Consider the following 21,551-nt stretch of genomic DNA (forward strand, 5'->3'; position numbering starts at 1 on the left):
GCACCACACACACACATACACACACCAGCCATAAAATTAAAACCACCGACAGGTGAATTGAATAACTTTGATTATCTCATTACAATAGCACCTGTAAAGTCAGTTCTTGAAGTTGACGTGTTGGAAGCAGGAAATATGGGTACACGTACGGACCTGAGTGACTTTGACGAGGGCTAAATTGTAATGGCTTTTGATGATCTAATGCACGCAGTACATCTTAAAATTGTGGCTAAAAAATTATGTTCGACACTAATAAAGTGTGTCCTTGTGATTGTGCCACCGTCTGTGGTTGTAAAGTGACCTCTTAACTCCCAGGAGAGCAACATTTCAGCAAGCAAAGACACACTACACCGAAAACACCTTAAGGCCAGAAAGTGATGCGTCAGTGTTTTTATTATTTTTTTTAAATGTTTATTTATTTCTTCCACTAAAATCTTAATAATCTGACCTGGCACGCAACATGATTCTTCAGTTAGTGAGTACAAATTAATGTTTGTTCTCTCTTTTCAAACTCGCTGCCTCGGTTGCCATGCTCCGAATAATTACTGCCGTGCTCTGCCGTGCTAAAAAGAGCACCAGCGTTTCAAGGGTGCGCGATGACAAATTCATTAAATACCTCCAGCTTGAATAAACCCGAATGAGAGTACTAAATAATCTACAGAGTGTTCTGTGCTTTGATATGCAATGCTGCAAAAGCACCAAAACGGTAGTGAAGCCCATTTCGTCTTCATTTAGACAATAAAAAGTACCTCATGCCTGTTTAGACCTGCTTAGTAAATTGTCTGAACGGTACAAAGGCAATAAATAAGCCACCAAAAGCAAGCAAAAAAATACATTAAAAAAAAAATACCCAAAACAAAAAATAAAGCAGATGCATAATGGAGAAATAATAGAAGATAAACTACAATAATAAAAGATGGTACATTTCTGATAAAGATACAGAGAATAGAAACCAGTAGCTGTGCAGAAACGTACAGATATATACAGATAAGTAGCAGCTGGAACAGTAGCAGTTGGCTGGCTTCACTTTTCTCGGAGAAAGCACCTGCTAGCCTTCACTCTCCCTGGCTGGTGGTGGCTGGGTATTAGCCAAGACAATGTTAAGGAGGAGAAGAAATAAAGTAAGAAAGAAAGAAAGAAAGAAAGAAAGGGAAAAAAAATGGGGGGGGGGGGTTGTTATTAATTACATTTTATTCGCTTAGCGCTTTTAGCCATGTACACAGTCACAAAGCAGCTTTGCAGAAATATAGATATAGATTTATCTGTAATGAGCAAGCCAGAGGTGACGATAGCAAGGAAAAACTCCCTTACACGACACGAGGAAGAAACCATGAGAGTGTTGAGGGGGTTATTTTTTGATTTCGTAAGAGTTCATAAGTTCGTAAGGGTCTATAGTATCCGGGTGAAGTTATCCACTGTGTAATGAATGACACTTGGACGTAAATTCGATTGGGTCCCTTATATTTCCACATTCGAAGTATTACTTGATTCTGGCGAGTTCGAGTTTTTCAACTCTCTTGATATATTTATCCGCTATGCTAGCAGGAGGCGTATTACAGCAGCTTTGTGTCAGACTTTCTAGCGGACGTGTTGGTGTTTCTACGACACCGATAGAGAAGATCGGATTCGAGTCTTCGAGAAAAGAAGATTGCTCGTCGTCTGTGGACAGCTAGTACCGAAAGCAGCTCATGCTTCGCGTCGATGTTGTGTAGTGCAGCAGACGGTGGGATTTGGAGTGTGCAGCTCGCACTATAGGTCACGGCGTTAGTGTGTCACGCCGGTCAAGTTTAAACATGGCTACATACTGAATGAAAAGTCAAATAAGAAGTAAAAGGGTTGTTTTTCTTTTTCCGGACGTTGAAAATGCTATGCATTAACTATGCATAAAAACAAAACACCGTGGACATGAAAATCTGCTTGTCCCAGGCATCCGATTTGTTTACCCTTGCATCCCTAACCTCATCTATGAACACTATTTATGAAACATGCCAGGAAATGCAAAGCAGCCAAGTCCAACCTCAGTCTGTTTACCCCGTTACAGTCTGGGATTTGTGTTACTCTTCATTACTGACACGTCTCTTATTAAGCGAAAGTTCAACATCTGGTACCAGTCAGGTTGCTCTAATCTGTTGGAAGCTCATTGCTCCATTTTATTGTTAAATCCCATTTATTTCGACTGATAAAGTAACAAACATGGCTTCTGTTGGACATCACCTTTTAACAGCTGCCAAATGGGTCAGATCAAAATAGCAAAACCTCATTACAGTGATGGGGGTCTGATTACAGTGCGGTACGGCAGCCAGTCATGACCGTAAATATCTTAAAAGGTCAGCCTTTGCCCTTTGCTGTTCGTGGAAACAAGATACAAAAGAACTGCTTGACCATTGGCCAGGGTTAGGCTTTCGGAGCGAACACCGAGTGATCGGCGAACGCTGTTGCTTTAAGCTATTATTAATACGCTGGCTATAATGCTTCCGCATGGTACAGACGCTCCCAGTCACCAGCTGCTTGATCAAAAGGTTAACCGAGTATATTAAAGCCGAATCGACTTTGAAAGATAGATTATGCAAATGTTTTAACGCCCTGCATTTGAATTCGCTCTGAGCAGAACGTGCTTTATCATTCCGCTGCGTGATGAACTTAACTGAATTAAAGGAACAAATGGCAGCACCAGTGGCGTAGACGGGAATTAATTTCAGAGGAGGAAAATACGAAATAAAATAAATCGCATGATCTGAATGATTAAACTGTATGAGTAAGCGATGCGCTCATGCATTGAGGGTGAATGCCAGACAGCAGTAGGTGCAGTGATGGCACGAATTTGTTATTTAGTCATTTAAGGCACAATCTACTGTTAACCGATCTTGCCGTATCAATAACATCCCTATAAAATACCTTAACGACAGTTCCGGTGAAAGTAATTCAAATAAGATGCTTATATAATAAGGGAAAATGGAAATGTTTTATCTTATAAAAGCAGATACACCAAAAAAAAAAAAAGAAAAAGAAAAGAAAACCTTTCTTAACTCTATATCCGAGTTCACCTTTCAAACAGAAATGGGGAAAATGCATGATTGTGATTGGTTAATTTATTATTGTTATTTTTTAAACCAAACAAACAAAGACATCAATCAAATGTGCAATCAATCAGACCACCACCATCATGTTTAACACAAGAAACCTGCTTTCACTGCTGTAGGGTCTTAAATGACTGTCTAGAAACATGGACCCATACATGGCATTATGAGAAGACAGCTGAGCAAACAGTTTGGATCCCCTTATGATAGGAGACAGAGAAAAGAAGAGAAGAGAATAGGATTTGGCATGATCTTCATGGTCACCAGACCTGACCTGCAGAAGGCATGGCGAGAAAAATGTGGGCTATATATTACAAAATCCAAAAAGCTGCTCACAGAGTGTAAAAGTGGTCAGACAGAGTTGAGGGCAAGGACAACTTTTCCTAACGTAACTGATCTATTTGAGTGAATCTTTATTACCTTAACATGAATGTATTAATGAAAATGGTTAAAGAGTACCCCAAGGGTATGCAAACTTTTGCACTTATATATATATATATATATATATATATATATATATATAGAGAGAGAGAGAGAGAGAGAGATATTTTTATGGTGAATCATTAAGATTTAGAAGTTACTGTAAACTCAGTTGTGCTATTCTACATATCCAAAGATTTGTCTACACTCGCTAATTCCTGTAATCAATCTTAACGGGATCATTCTTCAGCGGCGTTAAAAACTACTATGGTATGCTCGTGCATTAGCGAAAAGGAAACGTTTACACTTCAGCCACCAACGCAACTTGCTGAGATGTTAGAAGCTTAATGAGCTCTGCAGCCGAATCAGCACTTACGCTCTGGCACAGGTACGGTATTAATCCCAACACGGACATTCGATTATCACCACAAACTGCAGACAGGTGCGAAAGGGAAAAAATTATATACAGCACAGGTCACATGTATCATGTCACACACAGATCCCCAAGGACCAGTGATGAGTTAAATCCATGTCTGTGTTTGCATACCAACGCTGTGACACTGGGCTGTTCTTGCACTAATAATAACCAAGTTAATCATTTTCTATAATACCAGATGCAGCAAGATTATAGAGGAATGACATACTCATTGTTAGGCCTGTCGTGATTATTAAATAACCGTCTGATATCACCGCAATCATTTCACACCTTTAGAAGACACAAGGAGGGGGCGCTGAAGTACCTGCTCTGCACCTGCCTTGCTCTGCACGGACTACGCTGAGCAATTAATGATAATGAGTCTTTATTTATCACATGTACATTACAGCACAGTGAAATTCTTTTCTTCGCATACCCCAGCATGTCAGGAAGTTGGGGTCAGAGCGCAGGGTCAGCCATGATACAGCCCCTGGAGCAGAGAGGGTTAAGGGCCTTGCTCAAGGGCCCAACAGTGGCAGCTTGGCAGTGATGGGGCTTGAACCCACGACCTTCTTATCAGTAATCCAGAGCTTAGCAGTGCTGGTCCAGCATTCGTATCAGTGCAATGATTAGATAAAGATGGAGATCATTTCGGCGCAGAAAACGACGGCACCGAACTGGGCACATTTTGGTTTTACACCAGCTGAAAAGGGACAGCCGAAAGACATCGACACGGCGGTGTGTCGAATATGTAAGAGAGAAATAGCAGCGAAAAGCGCCAACACCACAAATCTAAGGAATCACCTCAAGACACATCACCCCACTGAATTCACCGAAAAACTGAAGGCGTCAGTTGCCAACGGCGCAGGCTTTCGACCGGATAACGAAACATAAACGCGACAGTATCAAAGGAAGTCTATGGTAGCTCATGTCAGCTCAGACCAGTCTGGCCATTTCCCCTCAGACCTCTCTCATCAACAAGGTGTTTCAAGCAACAGATCTGCCACTCACTGGATGTTGTTTGTTTTTCGCACCAGTCTGGGTAAACTCTATAGACTGTTGCGTGTGAAAATCCCAGATCAGCAGCAGTTTCTGAAATACCCAAACCAGCCCATCCGGCACCAACATCCATACCGAGGTCAAAGTCCCCGAGATCACGTTTCCCCCCCTCACTCTGACGTTTGACGTGAACATTAACTGAAGCTCCTGATCTGTACTTATTAAACCAAATAAAGCTTAAACAAAGCACAGCAAAAGTTGTTATAATATCATCCAATTCCTCACGTAGGACACTGTGCATTTTCATACACCTGGACTCGGACAGACCTCAGAACATTACAAAAAGCTAAAGGATATTGAGTGCATATTGAGCCTTTTTGAACTGGCTTCTTAAAAGTCATACTGTGTGATTGAATATGACTAAAGAAAGCATATTCAGTAAAAATGTTTTTAACAGGAAGAAAAAAAACCCACCACCATAATCGAAGATGTCAGATTTCAATACAGGCTTTCTTTACAAGGTACAAGAGGCAATACAAGTTCAGCTTGAAGGTCGCAGACTAATGGCTTGCTGTTGTTCGCATGGCCTGTGATATCTGTATAGAAAGTCATTAAAAGGCATCGCGTTCACCACAGTAGCCAGAAAATGCAACAACGTATGTAACTTTTTTTTGGAGAAAGAGTTCTTGTTCGCCTTAAAGCATGTAGGGTTTGTTTTTTTTTTTAGCTACTTCTAAACAATGTGAAATTCAAATGCATTTAATTTTTTCTAAATTTGAAACGCTACATATTTCAAGGGAAATGATGGGCGGGTCTTTGGGAAAAGTGGTTCGTTCTAGAACAAACACAAGAGTCATACAGAGGATTGTTTGCCTTCCACAGCACTCAATAGAGGTCGAGATGGAGGCAGAGGACGATCCCAGGAGTCAGGCCATATTTATTTGTTCCTATACGTGCAGTAGGGAAAGGACGTGTTGACTCGAATGATGAGGCCAATGTTTTGTGCTCAGCCGCCTCTCCTAAGCATCACAAGTGGCACAATGGTAAATTATGTTTTGGGGTTTTTTTTGGTCTTGTGCACTACTCCAAAGTGACAGTCAAAAATCAGAGGAGAGAAGATTCGCTGCATTTCAGTGAAAGATTACAGACAAAGCAGAATTTTTTATTTTTTTTCCCTGTCTCTGATGAGTCATGCACAATCTGACCAAGGACATAAGCCAACAAGGTCAAAATTTCTAGTTGTGGTTTTAAGTTGCCCTCAGGATTTAGTTTATTACTAGAAAAGAAGCAAAGCCACTTTTCTGACCACTGAAACTCGCTGCTTTCTATATGGAGTTAAAAGTGTGTCGTGTAGAATTTGGGAGAATTCTAGCTGGTACAATGTGAAGTTCATCCACATATGTTCCGTGGTGAGCTAGCTAACTTCGCAGCGTTTTATTCTACTCGGCTAGAATGGCAACGTTAACCAGAAACAAACTGAAATACTGACACACCAAGTATCGTATTAATTTGTCGATGCAAGAATGGCTCACAGAGCAACGGTGCAAATTCATCCTATCTGGCTAACACTCAGTACGTTTACACGGACAACAATAATCCGATATTAAGTTGGTACTCTGATTGAGAAACTAGCATGTAAACAGCGATTTATTGATGACCTTAATCTGACTAAAGTCATACCCGAAGTAACCACAAATCGAATTAAGACATGTGGAGTACTCCTGTTTTAGTCGCATTATCGAAGTGCGTTACAGACATGTACACACCTTAATCACATTATTAACGTCGTGTGAGAGTTTTCACCGCATTTTGCGACAGGACACGTACACACGGCAGTGCTCAACCGTTTTTAGGGCAAACAAGAGAGCAAGGCTGCGTCCCAAACCGTGTACTTACCTACTACAGTATATAGTAGGTTAAATACATGCATTTCAGCTACTATATAGGAGGTAAGTACGCGGTTTGGGACGCAGCCCACGGCTTCAATCAGTCGTCTATTTGCATGTATAGCATGACAAATAATTAACTGCACTTGAAGCGTTCGTAAAAATTAAAAATGAAACACCCAAAACTGTGCACGGTCCCATAACGAAGACCAACTGTATGTCGATACGTGAAATTCTGGAGGGAACGTCGGACGGCGTGGTGTGGGGTCGTAATGACGTGTGCTGTTAATCGATCTATGTTCTATAACATGTAAAACAGGAACATGAAAGGAATATCTTAAAAGCAACTCATGTAAACACCTTAATCACAATATTGTCTTCTTCAGAATAAGGTCAATAATTAGATTACTGCTGTCCATGTACACGTAGTCATGGTTTGTCTAATTATAGCTACAACCAGTCCATAGTGGATTTCACTGGATTTTTTTGTGATTGTTGCAGCCAAAAATGTTTGATTTTTCAGCGGCTTTTATCAAAATTTGCGATGCAGGTTGAATTTTTTTCTTCCTGAAAACTACTGACTTGGCGAAATTGCAACTGCACGAAACTGCTTCACAGCGACGTTTGTTGGTAAACAAGATCTTTTAGCTGTACTCATGTTCAATGTACGTGAATCGAAAAGGGCGTTAACTGAATACGCGTTGCGGTAATGTCACATGACGCGTCTTGGCCCAAACCTGTGGTAATTGTGAAAAACCTGCAAACTCCTCTGAATATTTGCGGAGTTGGCTCGATTTTGCGTTCATTTCTGCGAACGCAAAATGGTGAAATCCTGGAGGGACTGTATAACGAAGACCCACAGATATTTTTTTAAATCATTTGTAAGAGTAAAAACAACACAAATGTTCACAAAAAGTCTGTGGATCGCCGAGCTCTACTACTGGTGAGAAACTGCACTGGCTCGGTTGTTTGTTTCCATGAGGAGAAACCCGAGGGACGTTAAAGACATAGGAGTGGCAGGCTAACAGCTGCTTAGGCTCTAACTCTCACTGAGGATATGCAGTCACAACACATTACCGTCCTCCTGCGCTTGCTTCACGTTTTGGCACGGTTTCACACCACGCAAGTCTGCTGCGTCATGCTACAAACTGGTCAGGGAGGATCAGAAAAGCCTGACTCTACTTCCCCGACTATGCTTAAATACTTACATGGAGCACGGCCAGGCTAATTCGTTGAAGAGTGAACACACACACACACTTGAATTTGGATCCAGAGTTAAGAGGAAGTGAAGCACATTCAGAGAAAAAAAAGAGGTTTTAAATGGACCAAGAGTCCAACTTAAAAGCTGCCATTTTCAATAACACACTTAGGCAGGATGCGCGTCAAAGCGAAAACCCTTCGCCGTCAAAGGTCAAAAAGAAAAAGAAGAACATAATGAAACAGGCCAGCGACTTTTAAGATAAAACAGAAGATATAACCATTTCAGCTGCAGCATTAGAGAGCATATCTGTCTTTACAGGCTTACTGAATTTTCTGTGAGTTTTCAATTCAATTTTATTTGTATAGCGCTTTTAACACTGGACATTTTAAATGTGAATTTAGGCCTAATGAGCGAGCGAGCCGGTGGCGAGGAAAAACTCCCTAAGATGATCTGAGGAAGAAACCTTGAGAGGAACCAGACTCGGAAGGGAACCCGTCCTCATCTGGGTAACAACGGATAGTGTGAAAGTAAAAGAACGTTCATTATGGTTTTTATATGAAGTCTGTTTTGTTGAACTAATCCACTGATCAATAAAGGAGACTTGAGTACAAAATTGTATGTGGTAATTGCAGTCCTAAGGCCATAACAGCAACCGTAGACCCAGCAACCACCACCACCACCACGAGAATGTCCATGTGGAATTAAGGTTTTATTTTTGCCTTTAAACCCAGCATTTCAGGGACACAATTCTCTCTCATGGTCATCAAATTTGGGAAGAGAATAAGCGGCACATCTTACAAAGTCAATAAGATGCATCGTGATCTTTATGTTGATTCCGCTTAAACCCGGAGAAAACGGTGTTTTCTCGTAAACGTGTCAATTCATGCACATATCCAGTCAGCCAATCATGTGGCAGCAGAGCAACGCTTAAACATATGCGGATACAGGTCAGTTAATGTTCACAACAAACATCATAAAAGGGGGAAAAAAAATAGGATCTCAGTGACAGATGGCTGGTTTAAAGTATAGACAACAGGTTCTAGAGTTTACAAAGAATGGTGCAGAAAACAAAAAAAAACATCCAGTGAGCTGCAGTTCTGATGATGAGAGAGTCAAATGAATAGATCCATTCATCCATTTTCTAGAACGCTTATCCTACACAGGGTTGTGAGGGAGCCTGGAGCCTATCCCAGGGGACCCGGGGCACAAGGCGGGAGACACCCTGGATGGGGTGCTAACCCATCACAGGGCACAATCACACACTACAGACAATTTGGAAATGCCAATTACCCTACAGCGCATGTCTTTGGACCCCGCCACCCCAATGAATATATGTATGTGTCAAATGAATACATATTCCAAGGTGTATTATGAGGAGGAGAAAAAAAAACCTCTTCGTTATTATAGGGAGCAGAGATACACTTCCCCATAGCTAAATAAAAATGCTATGCACGGACAAACTAACTAAAACAGGCAATCCCCTACGTAGGCCTCAAAGTGGCAGTGATTACACAGTGTGAGGTCACATGTAGCAGAATGACAGGAAGGTCCTGTGACTTGTACAGCAAAGCAGTACATGTTATAAATATGCCATTTTTACAGCAGACCGGCTGCTCCGAGGGTCTGTCACTGACGCATGAAGTGAAAAGACACTACAAAAAATGAACACAAAAGTTGTCATGGCACGAATTAAAACCTACAATCTCAGCTAAGAGACATGCAGTTACAGTTGCAATCAAAAATGATTCGACCCCCATTGCAAATCAGGTTTACTGTCAAAAATTGAAGAGACTTTCAGCTGTTTGCAAGGAATAAAATCAAACAAGAGCCATTGAAATAGCTCAACACGACGAATGCTTCGAGTGGTTTCCCCAAAAATGTGGGGAAAATTTGAAACGGGGGTTGAAGAATTTCGATTGCAACTCTATAGATGTATTACCTGAACTCAAGACATGCTATAGATACTGCAAAAAATAAATAAATAGGTACATTTTTAAAAACCCATCATAGTGATATTTCTGGCCTCATATGACTGCTCTGAATGTATCAGAGTCTGGTCTGGCGAGATAAATTGGTCCTAGCATAATGAAAATCCCATGGCCATGCTTGCAAATATTATCATAGCAGGAGTGACTGGACAAATAGTAAGTGCATTACAGGGTTTCAGCATCATGCACTGCTCTATAATGGCTAGACCGATATATATGGACATCAAAAGTGCTTACTTAAAACAACACTAGCTAAATGGACAAAATCAACCTCATTAATCTAGATCAAGCCCGGTCTCTGGAGTGGCATTTAAAGCAGACGTACAAAAATTTTAATCAGGATAGTGTTTTGGGGTTTTTTTTTTGTTTGTTTTTTACGTAGAGTTTACTGTGATGAGAGTCATCGATAAAATAAATCTGACTGAGAATAAGGGAAATAGAATTGATGCAATAGATTAAAAATGGCTGCACTCTGGTGTTACTTCGAACGGTGCTTCCAAATTTCAACACATTTTTCGTTGAAACTAAATTCTGACTAAAATCAGACACCAATTTACCGAAGTCTCTGCAAATCACCAACCATGAAGCTTGAAAGGAAAAGAAGAAGAAAAAAAAAAACACCAAATAGTCATCCATCAAAATATCATGAGTCTACACTGGCTGATTTCTCTGCGGCTCCATGGTTACTCAAGGTCCAAATAACGTAATCTTGAGCTAGCGGAAACGAGTCTACGTTCGTACTCAACAAGCTTTCGTCATGGAGCACAGCAAAGACTGATCCGGTCATTATCATTCTGTTGGCTAGTAATAAATACAACACCGCCAAAATCGATCATGCTCGACTCGAACAGATTTACGCTCGCCGTTCAATTCTGAAGTGGCAGAATCTTTGACCTAAACGGAGACGTTCTGACATCTTGTTTAATTAAGAGAATACTAAAAGCGGCACTCTGATCTAATTAAAACTGAAAGCCTATAAGACGAGTCCAGAGAGACCTCCAGAGAGCAAGTAATGAAAAGCTTATAAAAGCAACGAGTCAAGCCAAGCTGGCAGCGTTGGTGCACCGTGGCAAGCACAGCGATGGCATTCCACTTTGTTGGATGGCGTCATCATCTCTACCACTTGGCCATGTCCTGATCAAGGCCAAGTTATCGCCTTGCTGTAGTCCAGGAGCTGAATTTGCTGCAGGGATAAGGTGTGCTCGTTTTATTAAAAGTGAGGGGGGGGGAGGAGGATGCAGGGGGGATTATTTAACTCTGCTGAGAAGTGGTTCTTGGCAGAGCAAATTCATTTCCGCTTTGCTTGGGCTGCAGAGCTTACGCCCGGTACGGCTGTGTTCCGGTCTGCCAGTGCACGACTAAGCTTTCGCTGCTGCTAATGTGCCAGCTCTGGACGTGTCAGAGTGACCATGTGAAAGGATTTTCTGGCAGGAAGGCTGCACATTCACAGAAGTCCACTGGTACAAAAGAAATAAAGGAATAAGTCATGTTTTTCCCTCCTTAGCAGGGAGGATAAGTGCATTTCTCACCTGTAAGCACCCGGAAGAAATGTCAAGTATTCAGAAAAGTAATCTCAATTATGCGGCAAAGGAACAATAATCTAAACTGAAGGTAATTAACCACTATACAGTAATACAGTACACAGTGCTTAGTCACCCACACCACGTTCTCAGACATAATGCTAGCAATTTTTTTTGCTTTTTACTATTCCTTTTTTCATAAAGCTTTTTCACACACACGCACAGCTGTGTAAATACGTGCTGTAATCGATCCCATCCCTCATCAGTAATCTGACGAGTCATTTCAAGTCACTGCCCCGAGACCTTCGCTTTTGTCTACAATGACAGCCTCGAAGCAGCTCTAATTAATCCAAGCCAAGGATGGTTTTGTGCTTAGGTTATAAGTCATGAGATACATCAGGTATACAAATATCAGGTGCATGCTGAATGAATAGCCAAGGAGAGTTCTACTATAAAGCCACAGGGATCAGGTGGACCAAAACAGCGTTTTGAATTACCACGTCCACGAGCTTTTCATTCAAACAGCGATGCTGGGAGATTAGAACGACGTCCATCTTTACTCAGACATACCCTCAAGACCCGGGTCGTTTTACATGCTGTGGCACCCACACGCTTATGGATTTGCTCAGGTGGTTAAGGAGGCTACTCTTACCTTGAGTAGATCTCGCGGGAAATCTTGTCCTGCATTCAGGCCGTCCAGGTTGTTGATGAATTCCTGGCACGTCATCTTCTTCCCAATATTCTGCAAGTTAGAGGACACGTTTATTACCCTGATAAATGTAGTGCGACTGCAATACATCACCCAGCTCGGCCTTATTTAACCTGCGCGCTATCCGTAGCTACTGATAGCTGAGGGAACTTAATTAATGAACTGCTGTGCGTAAAGTGGGACTGCCAATATCGTGTCTCATTTTTAACTTGCAAATAGCAGCACTGCAGTGGATGTCAAGCAATTGCTCTTGGGCTCATAGAAGCTGTATATTAACATAGCATCAATATTTCAATGCAAGCGAACCAGAACAACTTGCAACAGCGGAAAGAAACCCAACGACTACACCCGTCACAATCATTACTTAATCACGTATCAATTATTTGCGATGATTAGGTTCATTCACTTTTATTATTTTGAACATGCAGTCAGGTTCATAAGTATAATGGACATAATTTTGCCTGATGGATTTGAAATGAAGCAATCAAGATGTGACTGAAGTGTAGACTTTCAGCTCTGACCTCAACCCAATTGAGCATGCTTTTCATTTACTGAAGATAAATCCGAAGGTAGAAAGACTCAAAACAAGCAGCAACTGAAGGCGGCTGCAGTAAAAGCCTGGCAAAGCAACTCAAGGGAGGAAAATCAGCATTTGGTGATGTCCATGGGTTCAGGACGTTCACATTTCTTTCTTTTTTTTTTTTTTTTTTTGAGTAGTTGAGGGTTAAGGGCCTTGCTTACACTTTCCTGATCAATTCCTTAACTCCTTCCTGCATAGAAAAGATTATTAAATCATAAACTGAATTTTCAATATGACTCCATACCTGTCCCAACTTTTTTGGAATTGGGGTTGTGCGTCATTCTAAAGGAAAGTCTCAGTTAACAAAAAAAATAAAAATAAAAATAATAATAATAATAAAAGTGCTGGAAACCTGCTTGAATTTCATTTTGGAAGAGTTTTAAATGTAATAAATGCCAGTTGTGCTCTCACAGACCCCCAGTGCACCTTTTCACCCAACAACATTTTTCTAAAATAGCATTATAATGAAATTTCTGTACATTATAAATAGATCTCTATATAAATAGATCTCTTCCAAATACAGAAATAATGTCCAATTTTCAGAAGAATTGCTATGCGCCAGCTATTCTGTCCACTTGATATACTGATAGTAGTTGACCGAAAAATATCTATATTGAAATGATATTGATATGCTGGATGGATTTGATGTATTGAAGTCTGTTATGCACTTGCTTCATTATCAGAAAATGTAATACTGTCAGGGAATCTGGCTCAGAATGTACTGGGGTCACATTTATATTAAAGATTCCTATCCAGCTTTCTCTTTTAAAAAAAAAACCAAACAAACAAATAAATAAATAATTTTAAAAAACCCCACACTGTCCTATGTTTTCTATTTGAAAAGTGCAATGCCTCAACATAAAACTTCAGCTCAGCAATGACAAATATTATTATTTTTTTTTATTTCAAAGGAATGTGTGTAGCATTTTTTGAAAGATATGTTCAAAAGAAAGAGACCTCTCTGGAATAAAAAGGATTGCCTGCAGACACAAAATGTTCCCAGATGAAAGCAACCACCCTGCAGTTCAGGCACATCATTTATGATGAACAGAGCTGGTAGGCACACATGGTTTCATTGGTGATCATACAGCACTGTCACATAATCCAACACTATGGTAATTGATTAGTGCCTTGTTGTAACGGATAGCCTGTGCAGTTAACCAAGCTAAAAATCTTTACTGATGTTCCAACAAGCTGGCATGTATATGATCCTGGCAAGATTATAGAATTACTCACTTGCACTCGTTGGTAGGACTGTCATGATTCTGAAATTTTGGTAATGATTTTTATAGAAATAACCCTGATTCACTCTGTACTATATTGAAAACACATTATTTAATGTTTTGCTTTGTGAATTTAATTTATTTTTGAAAATATACGCTCATTTCAAATCTGATGACTGCAACACACTCCAAAAAAGCTGGGACAGTCGATTGTTTACCACTGTGTAACGTCATCTTTTCTTTTAATAACACTTATTAAGCGTTTGGGCGCTGAGTGAAGACACCTGTTGGCTTAGCAAGCAGAATTTTCCCCCCATTCATCCATTATGCATTTCTTCAGCTGCGCAACTGTACGGGGCCTTCGTTGCCTTAATTTGCGCGCTTCATAATGCACCACACATTCTCAATCGGAGACAGGTCAGGACTGCAGGCAGGACATGCTAGCACCTGCACTCTCTGCTTAAGCAACCATGCGCTTGTAATCCCGTCAGAATGTGGTTTGGCGGTGTCCTGCTCTGGACGGCTGCATATGTTGCTCCAAAATGTGTACATATCTTTCTGCATTAATGATGCCCTCACAGATGTGCAAGTTACCCATGCCATGGGCACTGACACACCGGCATTCCATGACAGATGCTGGCTTTTGGACCTGATGCTGATAACAGCTTGTATGGTTCTTTTCCTCTTTGGCCCCGAGAACACGACGACAGTCTTGTCCAAAAACTCTTTGAAATGTTCTCATTGGACCACAAAACACGATTCCACTGTGCTACTGTCCATCTCAGATGAGACCGAGCCCAGAGAAGTCGGCAGAGCTTCTGGACAGTGTTGATGTATGACTTCTGCTTTGCATAGTAAAGCCTTAACTTGGTTCTGTGGATGCAGCGGTGAATGGTGTCGACTGACAAAGATTTACCAAAGTATTCCCGAGCCCATGTCAGGAAATCCATTACAGACTCATGACGGTTTTTAAGACCGTGGCATCTGAGGGATCGGAGATCACGCGTGTTCAGAAGTGGTTTTCTGCCTTGCCCTCTAAGCACCGAGATCTGACCGGATTCCTTGATTCTTTTAATTATATTGTGCACTGTAGAAGGTGAAATTCCTAAAATCCTACCGATTTGTCTTTGGAGAATGTTGTTTTCAAAGTGTTGGATTATTCGATGACGCATCTGTTGGCAGACTGGTGAACCTCAACCCATCCTTACTCTTGAAGGAGTAGACCTTTTTTGAAGACTCCTCATAATATGATTAGACGATCGCTTCACCTGTTTCACATCACCTTCTTATTTCAACTTGTCACATTCCTATTAGTCCTAAATTGTCCCGTTCAACTTTTTTGGAACTTGTTGCAGGCATTAATTTCAAAAAGAATGTTTACCTTCAAAAAAAAACTATGCAGTTGATTAGCTAAAACATCAAATACCTTGTCTTTATATGATTTTTGTTTAAATACAAGTCAAAAGTTCATTTACATTCAACCCTCTTTGTTTTTATTTGCAGTTTCCATACTGTCCCAACTTTTTTGGAATTGGGGTTGTAGAAAAAAACAAAAACAAAACTTGAATGCTCTATAATCATCATATGGCTTTGGCAAAAAATGGGGAAGATTACAAAAAAAAGGCAGCAGCTACATTAATAACTGGAAGACACTAAACAATTCTGAACAGCTATTGAGTGAATATCGTGTTTAACCCTAACTGTATCCATGTCCTTTAAAGCCGCAATAGTCATTTTATTTTTCTTAATTGTACAAATAACCTAGAAATATGTAAAGGATGTTTAAATAATAATTGTTTATGCCAAGGATTCCTAAGTGTATTTACGTGGCTGAGAAAACACACATACTTAGTTTAACCTCCTGAGACCTTCACTTAAATATTGCTGAGATGTTTACTTACTACAAGCAATCAAAATATAACCGAAACATGAACTTCTAATTATGAAGATCATGCTTTACTTTCATTTTTCCATAAAATGTGCTTATTCCAATGGCAGCCAGACTGAAAAGACAGGAAAAGTTCATTGGCAAGGCCACACCCCCTCACATGTGATGTCATTTTAAAGCCCCAGTTGTCCTCTTGAAGGAACAAGAGGAATTAATAAAGTAATATACATAGTATGAGAGATATGAGCAAAAAATTTTTTTTTTACAGTATTAATTAACTATTTTCACAGTTTGAATATTTCAATTATAGGTCGACTAAGTTTATATATATATATATATATATATATATATATATATATATATATATATATATATATATATATATATATATATAAATATAAACACATAGTCGACCTATAATTGAAATATTCAAACTTTGAAAATATAAATTTAGAACTTAAGCATTTGTAAGCCTTGCATGTCAAAAAAAAAACCCTTTAAAACAATACAGCACAGATTAGCCTTCAGCTTCCAATCTGGTAACAGCAGGGAAGACCCTGATTGCAAATGCATTATAGATACACTACACAGTGTGAGATTTGTACAGTATTCATTATTCTTACAGCCACACGGAGCTTTAACAAGATAATTAAAGCCTCAAATTGATGAGAGTATTTAGACTAATGAATCCTGGACAACGAAAAGGACAGTAAAAGCTCAATTTACGCTTCGTCCTCTCCAACAAGTACACACGCACAAGTTAAAATCCTCTGCCATCCTGAACAGTTATTATTACTATTAATAAAACCCAATGTAGAGTCCAAATATAGAATCCCAGTTTGAGTGCTTTTACGTGCGGTTTTCTCATAACATCAGAGACAAAGGCTAGAGAGAGAGGGTCGCTGTGAATGCTAAAATAATGAGCAGAAGGTGTTTGTTCCAGTGACTTTGCAGTTTCTGCCAGCACCAGCCGAGTTTGTAGGTGGACAGCACTGACAAATGTTCAGACTGGCACACGAGATCAGAGTGACACGGGGCCTGTTTCTGATGCATACAAGGAAGAGAGATTCCTCCAGAACTTCAGGTTCTGCTGTAACCCAAAGGAATAAAAGGAGGCACTAAAAATTCAGCTCAGTGAATGAATGCGCATCGTCCACAGCTTTCGCGTAATATGGTTTGGGCGCTGCGTTCCGACAGTAGCTGGGCATTGATCTCCGACTTATAAAATCTCTTTGCTGGTATAAACGCTTCGATTCTTAACCACTTGTAAATCTCTGGGCTCTCCACGTGCCTCTGATGCTGTGCTCATAAAAATGACGCTAAAAATGTCAAATGACTTCAGTACCAACACTGGGGGGGGGGGGGACAAAGCATGCCATTTATTTCTGGTCTTTTAATTATTCATTTTTAAACCCCATCACTGATTAATTCTCAATTCTATTGATTCATTTTCTATAACAGCAGCTCTGACAGTAGTGTCGTTGCAAGGCAAAAACCCAGGTCATTTCTATAGCTGATAGCTCATTAACAGGGACTTGTATGGCTGATGCTCCACGGATATAATAAACAAATGGGGAAAAACAACAACAACAACAACAACAACAAGGTGAAGCTTTCTGTAGTCTTTTAGTTAAGATTTTGCAAGGAGTCTCCAGTGTCAGGGCTTGACGACAATCAGATGTAAAGCTGCAAGTTTTACAAGACAGGACAGTCTTCAGGCCACAGCATTAAACAGGACTATAAATACACTGTATGGCCAAAGGTTTGTGGACACCTGACCATAACACTCGTATCTGCTCTTTGAACAGGTCTTCCCAGATTTAGTCCCCGCTTTGCTCTTATAATAACCCCCACTCTTCTGGGAAGGCTTTCAACTAGATTTTGGAGCACGGCAGATCGGAATCGTGCCCATTTCGCATTAGTGAGGTCGGGTACTGATGTCGGACGAGGAGACTTGGAGGAGACCACGTCAGCGTTCCAGTTCATCCCAAAAGGTCTTCAGCGGGGTTGAGGTCAGGGCTCTGTGCCGGCCACTTGAGTTCTTCCACAAGGTAAGGTCCATGAAGACATGGTTTGCCAGAGACACGGTCAAGCTGGACCAACTTTGTGGCAACAGTTTGGGGAAGAACCACATATGGGTGTGATGGTCAGGTTCCACAAACCTTTGGCCTTATATTGTAGCTCCAAAAATAAATAAAATAAAAATCTTAAATAAATTGGCTAACTGCTGTGGTATAAGTGGAATGAAACAACGGGGAGTGCTATTATTGGAAAATCAACCTCAACACCACTGAATCATTGATTATTTTACACTATATGTGTTTTATTCCTTACTTAATAAATATCTGTCAAAATGAAAGATACTGCCTGTGTAGTTATATTCAAGTAGACTAAGTTCTAACTACAGGCTGATGTGGCTTTTATTAATGCCACAGCTACATACTGTCCTAACAGAAAGGACATAGTATACAAAGTCCTCTATGCACTACAGAGAATCAAATTCCCAGTCCAAAGGCAAAAGGCAAAAGTAATTAAACAACATCATGCTTTATTTATCAACAATGGTTTCAACCTCATTGAGTGACAGCAGCAGCAGTTGCCTCCAGTAGAACACTTCTTTCTAAACCCATGGGTTTTTTTGTTTTTTTTTTAACGCTATTTTACACAAACCGGCCCAATTTTGTCTGTGTGTGAAGAGGGGAAATTTTCTTGACAAAGGAGTTACGGCTTTGCCAATTTCACACAACTTTACACAGCACATTCAGCACCTGCGTGAAGGCCGCTACCATGAATCTTTCAAAAGTGACTGTCTAGCAAACTAACAAGATGTGGGCGTGAAATATTGGCGTCTCCGTGGCGCATATGTGTTCTATTGAGACGGAGCCAGAAAACGTCAAAACCGAGATTCGCCACCCCGTGAGTATAAAGACACATGAGCAAGCTCTATGGAGACAAAAAGAGGAGCTATTCTGAGAAACGTCTCGAAGCTGGTGTTACACAAATAATAAAGTAACCAAAAGATCGATTCGAAAACCATTATTTCTTATAATAAACGAAACCGTAATAGCTTACAAAATATTCTCTTTTTTTGGTCTATTTAAAACAATGCATTTCTATAAAAATGTATTCATTTGGGTGACACAATATGCAGTAAACATTTGAATGGGACATGAACCGAGGAAAAGATCTCCACCACAACTGGCAGTCTGAATGTGAAAATGCTGAAGGGTAGTATGAATAAATAATACCCTTTAAAAAAAAAAAAAATACAAGTCTTTAGTGTAATGTCTGTCCACTCGGTGGCCATCTTGGCAACGCTCCTGGGCTAGTATCTCCTTGAATATGAAAAGACCAATAAAACATAACAAATCACTGTTAAAAACCTGTCCAAACCGTGTAAAGAATATTTTGTTGTCGTCGTCTTGACACAAAAATCTGTTTATAGTAATGTGTTAACTTGTGGAAACCTACCATCTTTCTAAGACACTTTATGTTCTTTTTAAATTCGTCACCTGTCTGTATCATCTGTCTCAACAGCAGAAGCCCTGGATTTATATATTAAATCAGATCACTAAGCATGCAGGCCATTCACGACAGAGCAACAGACCACCTCAACACACTTAATATGGAAATGGACTTGTCATTCTAAGGTCCACCTTCATTCACACAAAGGAATTATAGACGACTTTATAATTATATTTATTCATTAGGCAGAGACTTTTCATCCAAAGCGTCTCCTTAACGAATAAAGTGAGGCCGAACGTTAAAGCTTTCACTTAAAAGTTTTGATTAAAGCTGTCTAGGCACTGCTCTTTTTTTTTTTTTTAATAAGTGTCAAAAATCCTACAGTAACCAAGTAGATTCAGAGGGCCCCATGTAAAATTGGGAAGCATGTTACAAAAAATAGGGATGCATCGATACCATTATTTCAGACCAAGTATATGTTTTTGGTACTCATCAACACCAATGACACCACTGATACCAAAACGAGGACTTGGTATATAATCAATCAGGGTGTCACAAACAGAGCTACATAAAACGTTCTATGTTCATTATTGAGCGGGTTTTTTTCCGTCCCACTTCTGTTCAGCTGCAAGAAGTTTTTCTTTTCACTGCATCGGTATCACTGTTGCGTTTGTTGTTTCGACCAATAGAAGCTGATCGTCAAGAACATACTGGCTAAGTGCTGTTATTTCTATTCACCTAGTGTTGTCTGTAAAACATTTCTTTAGCTAGCTAGCTAGCTTTTGCTGCAGCATTTGTTGCTAGCAATGAACTCCTCTTGGTAAGTTTTATCTTTATGATGTTTTATATGGCTACTTGTATTGTAGGGAGATGCTGTAGTAGAACCTCCTGATATTTTCACAGTGCAGGGTTTGCAGTCTGCTTTGCTTTGATTGCCATTTGATTGTGTCGCTGTTATTCTGTGTCTTCTGTTCATTAGGACGACATCGGTGGTATTGGCTGTTGGTATAGGAGTATTTTTTGAGTGCGAGTATGTGTAAATGAGCACCGATTCCAAGATCTAGTATCGGTATTGATGCGTCATTACTGTAAAGATACTTAGAAGTGAATATTAGTATGCAGTGGTGAGGAACATACCTGTCCATGAAGGTCACTGTTCAGCAGCATTAAAGCACATGTAAGGCAATGCACTTCATCTGAAGAAAAAAAAAAACAAACCAAAAACACATTTATTCAGGAGTAATTATTCCACTATGGCTATATTGGGTTTCAGGGGAACGGTCTGGCCAATTACCACACTCACAGCTTGGGGCACGTACTTCAAAATGTAATTTTCTCCATTTTTTTTTTTTAAATGCTGCATTTTAAATTGTGACATGAAGAGCTCTAAACATGCAGATCTCATCCATCTCTCCACTGGGCCAAAGTGTAACGCCAGTTCCATGGCAACAGTCTTAGCAACAAGGAGACCGTTTTAGCTTATACCATCTACTGGTCACACAGGCTTGTTGTTACCAAGACGGTTGCTACGGGGGAGACATGACACTCAAGCATCAAACAGACAAACGATACACAAGGCAAAGACACTGACATTAAAGGCTGATTTCATTAAATGTTCTACAGAGGGTGGAAAATAAATAAAAAAATACTTCATTCCAAAACGTGTTTGTTTTTTCTTCTTTTTTTTTTTTAAACTTGTTTAAAGGGCAAACTGTTGGAAAGGTTATCTCTGTGTGACCTTCTCCTGAACCTGTGCTCGTCTTTCAGCTGTCATTTATCAGCCTGAGCTGATTGAGCCTGATAATGCCCAGTTAATGGCTAATACCCCAAGGGACAGTTGAGTTGATCTGTGGCTAATCTATAGGCTGGGAGGTAGGGAAGGAAGCCGTTATGTGTAAAGGCTGAGAAATTGAAAAACACTCACTAAATCCATGCGGGATTCACGAGTGAAGATCAAATTTCAGAATCCTCAATTGGTCCTCACTAAACAATTTAAATACAATGTAAATAAAGCAGCTGTTAATCCTAAAACTGGCTTCGCAGGCACAGATGTATCCTGTAGTCACTAATCATTAGTGTTATCACTAATGACGGCACAATTTAGACCAAGCTTAAAAAAAGAAGAATAAAAAGGGGGGGAAAAAAACAAAAAAAAAAAAACGACGACGACGTCCTTTTTA

General features: G+C 40.0%; 1 protein-coding gene across 7 annotated transcripts in view; it reads right to left on the reverse strand.

Moving 5' to 3' along the window:
• psd3l (pleckstrin and Sec7 domain containing 3, like) overlaps window positions 1-21,551 on the reverse strand; it is a 118,996-nt gene that overhangs the window by 44,306 nt on the left and 53,139 nt on the right. For all 7 annotated transcript variants that reach the window (XM_053645401.1, XM_053645400.1, XM_053645406.1 and 4 more), the window contains 2 exons: window positions 20,509-20,567; window positions 12,159-12,248 (listed from right to left, as the gene is read on the reverse strand). In XM_053645401.1, coding sequence (XP_053501376.1) covers window positions 12,159-12,248; window positions 20,509-20,567 — 149 coding nt within the window. The remainder of the gene's footprint in view (window positions 1-12,158; window positions 12,249-20,508; window positions 20,568-21,551) is intronic.

Source organism: Ictalurus furcatus, chromosome 16 (assembly GCF_023375685.1).
Source record: "Ictalurus furcatus strain D&B chromosome 16, Billie_1.0, whole genome shotgun sequence".
Classification (NCBI taxonomy): Eukaryota; Metazoa; Chordata; class Actinopteri; order Siluriformes; family Ictaluridae; genus Ictalurus; species Ictalurus furcatus.